The sequence below is a fragment of the Etheostoma spectabile genome, chromosome 14 (assembly GCF_008692095.1).
Source record: "Etheostoma spectabile isolate EspeVRDwgs_2016 chromosome 14, UIUC_Espe_1.0, whole genome shotgun sequence".
Taxonomy (NCBI): Eukaryota; Metazoa; Chordata; class Actinopteri; order Perciformes; family Percidae; genus Etheostoma; species Etheostoma spectabile.
Window position 1 is genome coordinate 3,851,731 of NC_045746.1, and position 3,893 is coordinate 3,855,623.

Sequence of the window (3,893 nt, forward strand, 5' to 3'; positions counted from 1 at the left end):
AAAAAAAAAGGTGAACGTAGACAGTATATAAGGTCATTTATTTTAGAAAGAAAGAAATTTGCCTCTTAGTATGTATGAGTAGGATCTGTTTTTCCCTTTTAAATGTGACATCCATCTTTTTAAGTTGGGGGAAAAAAAATCAAGTATACAAGAATGAAAAAAATCAAAGTGTAATTTATTCATTGAGTCTTGATGATGGGCCGGTGTCGAATGTGAAGTTGTTCCCTCTCACACAGCCACATCACTCTTCAGTCAGAGTTTGTCGGAGTGAGAAGCTTTGGCAGGCTGATTTTCACCCTTCTGTTAAAAGGGAGAGAGAGAGTTTAGAGTGACTGGAGGGGCTGAGATGAGAGCGAGCCCAGTGAAAGCAAATGTCAGACGCTCACTGCCAAGTGTGCGTGCGTATGCCTGAGTATGTGTGTTTGGCTTCCATTCATAACAGGCCCACGGTTGATTTTAAAATGCCAAAGTCTAACTTCTGTTCGTCCTTCTTTACCACTATTTTCCTTCCTTCCATCCCTCCATCCTCACATTTATCTCTCTCTCCATCACTCTGACCGACAGAGGTCTGAAGAGGAAATGGAGATGTTCAGGAATGCGGGGGTGCCTCCGAAACAGAAAGTCACCACCTTTAAAGTCTCAGACAATGCTGTCATCAAGCCAGGTACACACCCATGTCACATTCCAAAAACATTTCTTTGTCAGTTTTGTTTAAATTATTAATCTTGTTTGTTGTGTGTTCAGGCACTCCTTTGTATGCAGCACATTTCCGTCCAGGCCAATATGTGGACGTCACAGCCAAATCGTAAGTTTGGTTCTGGCAGCTTTCCTTCCTTGCTGGCGCTTCCTTTTGGCTTCTTCTTTTACTTCTTGCCTTCTTTCAGCTCCAGCATCATGTTTTGAAGATAAATCAGCTTTTTTGACCTTACAAGACAGTCCAAACAACTTTTTTTAATGTCACTATCCTCTGAGGCAACCAGTCAACATACCTGAATATATGAGCATGAATTCTTTTGTGTTTGTGTGTAGCATTGGAAAGGGTTTTCAAGGCGTAATGAAGCGATGGGGGTTTAAAGGTCAGCCAGCCACCCACGGCCAAACCAAAACTCATCGCAGACCCGGAGCTTCTGGACCTGGAGGGGTAAGTCACTCAGACACACACACACAAACAGTGTAAGATGCTAACTTATGCCAGACAAGAACGGTTGGCTTCTCATAATAATCCAGGTGTGTGTGTGCGTGCATCATCATCATCTGTGTCTAGGATCCAGCCAAAGTTTTCAAAGGGAAAAAGATGCCCGGCATGATGGGCAACATCTACATCACGGCTTATGGACTGAAGGTACACACACTCACAAGAACACACACACACACACACACACACACACACAAGAAACCACACCACACACCAACACACAGCACGAACACCAACACAGCCACCCAACACACCACACACACACACACACACACACACACACACACACACACACACACACACACACACAGTGATGATGTTGAACTTGTTTGTCCTTGACTGCAATTTCCGTTCGATGCTTATCTGCATCCTCTCTCTTCCAGATATGGAGGGTCAATACCAAATATAATGTGCTGTATGTTAACGGCTCTGTCCCCGGCCACAGGAACTGCGTGTTGAAGGTAAAATTGATCATATGATGGGATGTCTGTAGTAGTGACGACTGACCTTGTGTGTGCGCGTGCGTGTGTGCGCCTTAATGATGTTAGTAATAGCCAAAGCATCCATCTCCATAATCAGCATGTTGTGTTCGCCTTGTGTGTTTGTGCAGACACACACACAGAGCCTATTTGTTTTGCAGACAAGCAATAATGAATACAAATGTGCATTGCATTTCACCCAGCTCAGCTGTCCCCTAACACACACACAAACTTAGATCTACTGTATTATATTACCTTAAAGGGCACACATGCAGGTTAATGTTAGATGTTAGTTCACAACTGTGTTTATTTTTATTGTTCTGTGCAGTCCTAATGTCCCTATGTAAACGAGGAACAGTTATGTTTTACTGTTAAAGGGTTAATCGATTAGCCTAGTGGTTCTCAGACTGGGGGTGTGTAGACCCACTACAGGGGGTGCAGAACACTAAACAAAATGATCTTGCTAACCTAAATATGATTTTTGTTTGTTTGAATCAAATTGTCTTGTTTTATTAGTAGTTTTCTCAGTATTGTTAATGATTCAAATGTAAAGTTGTAAACCTTAAGATTTCAATCCTGGTAGGTGGTTTACCCATAGAAATAGAATAACAGTAGAACGGACATTCCAATTCAAATCAACATAGCATGATGGTCAGAGCGGCAGCCATCTTTGTGTACCGTTGCCATTGCAAAGAACTGTGGCCATTGTAGAGGACTAACTCATTCTATTTCTGTGGTCGATGCAGTGCTGAGGACTATTTTCCAAACAGGAGTTGACTAATGTCTGTTCTCCTCTCATTTTATTTCTATGGATTTTGTTTTAATAAAGTGTCAAAGCGAAGTTGGTTACGTGGCTGAGGAGTTGTCGCCTGCTAATTTTCCTCCAACAGCTCACTGTGGCTGCTCCTTCTAGTTCCATTACTCCTTTGGAAAATGTAAAGATTATCATCCGACATACAAATGACAGCTAAGGTCTGCGACAAATATTGCAGTAAAAAAATTGCTAAATTCTATTTCTTTTGCTTTTTTTGTTAAGGCAATTTTTCTTTTTGCTTCTTAAGGGGAACATGATTGAAAAAACTTGAGAACTGCTAATTAGATTGAAAACTGTTTGAAAATGGTTTGTCTGCAACAGTTTCCACCCGTCAAGTTGACATTTCCTGGCGAATGCAGGCATTTTTGCTTAAATAACAATGACGATATTTAAAAGCTAGTTACTAGGAACACATTTTTTGCCACTTAATTGTTTCATTACTAATTAAGAGTGTTCTCACTGCTATTACAAAAAGTTTGTTTGTGTTTGTTGCAGGTAAGAGACACTGTACTGCCAACCAGGAGCTCCACCCTCTGCAGCCCTCCTTTTCCTACCTATTTCACAGAAGAGGAGGGAGACCTTGATGAAGACCTGTATGACGACAACTTGTTCATTCAAACAGACCCATCATTAACACTGACCTGACCACACACGCTTCATGTTTTCATCTAAACCCTCAAACTATGTCTGGATCCTGTAATAAAGAGTAATTCCTTTGAATGTCTTAAGCTCCTAGTTTTTTCATTTTGAAATGCAACAACAGCAGTATGTTTGATCCAAACTGTTATTACGGTCCCTTTACCCCGAAACCATGGTAACTGTAGGAGTGATGTCACTAGAGGATCCCCAAGCAGAGAGATGAGAAACAGACAGTGAAACAAAACAAGAGGAGGCAGATGTGGTGGAGAAATGTGCAATATCTATGCAGGACACCGGATAAGGGAAGAGGAGGAGGGGAGAGTTGGATACAATGAGTTGCACAAAGCAGTGTGAAAGAGTGAGGGCAATACAGACGGGTGAAGGAATGAGTGGGGTCGAAGGTGTGGAAGTAAATACATAGGAGTAGAAACTGAAGGATGGGAGAGGGAGTTAGTGAAGGTGTAGAGGGCAACGAGGAGGCAGGGATGGAGGCCGACAAAGGTTGACATTTGTGCATAAGAGGATAAATGAGGACATTAATGTTGCAGCAGGAACCGCTGAATTTGTAAGTGTGTTTGTGTTCAGCAGTATTTAAATTAGAACTACTACTAGAATACCCCAAGCTGGTGACAGATTCCCTCCTGCACTGTGTGGACCCCTCCTCACCTTTTTGGCAATAAATAATCAAATGAGAATCATGTCTTTCAAAGTGTTGGACTCTTGTTTAGTGTAAATGTATCCTCATAGGCCTGCATGTGATTCAGTC

At 41.9% G+C, this 3,893-nt stretch overlaps 1 protein-coding gene and 1 long non-coding RNA gene across 2 annotated transcripts in view; one reads left to right on the forward strand and one right to left on the reverse strand.

Moving 5' to 3' along the window:
* Window positions 1-3,212, forward strand: part of mrpl3 (mitochondrial ribosomal protein L3) — an 8,044-nt gene extending 4,832 nt beyond the window's left edge. Inside the window, exons 5-10 of the mRNA XM_032534968.1 lie at window positions 565-664; window positions 745-805; window positions 1,030-1,141; window positions 1,265-1,342; window positions 1,579-1,656; window positions 2,984-3,212. Of these exons, the coding sequence (XP_032390859.1) occupies window positions 565-664; window positions 745-805; window positions 1,030-1,141; window positions 1,265-1,342; window positions 1,579-1,656; window positions 2,984-3,133 (579 nt within the window). The 3' untranslated portion in view covers window positions 3,134-3,212. The remainder of the gene's footprint in view (window positions 1-564; window positions 665-744; window positions 806-1,029; window positions 1,142-1,264; window positions 1,343-1,578; window positions 1,657-2,983) is intronic.
* On the reverse strand, window positions 161-1,095 carry LOC116701334 (uncharacterized). Its single transcript, XR_004334897.1, has 2 exons — window positions 990-1,095; window positions 161-300 (listed from the first exon to the last, which is right to left on the reverse strand). It is a non-coding gene; the product is annotated as an uncharacterized LOC116701334 (long non-coding RNA).
* Window positions 3,213-3,893: the final 681 nt, after the last annotated feature.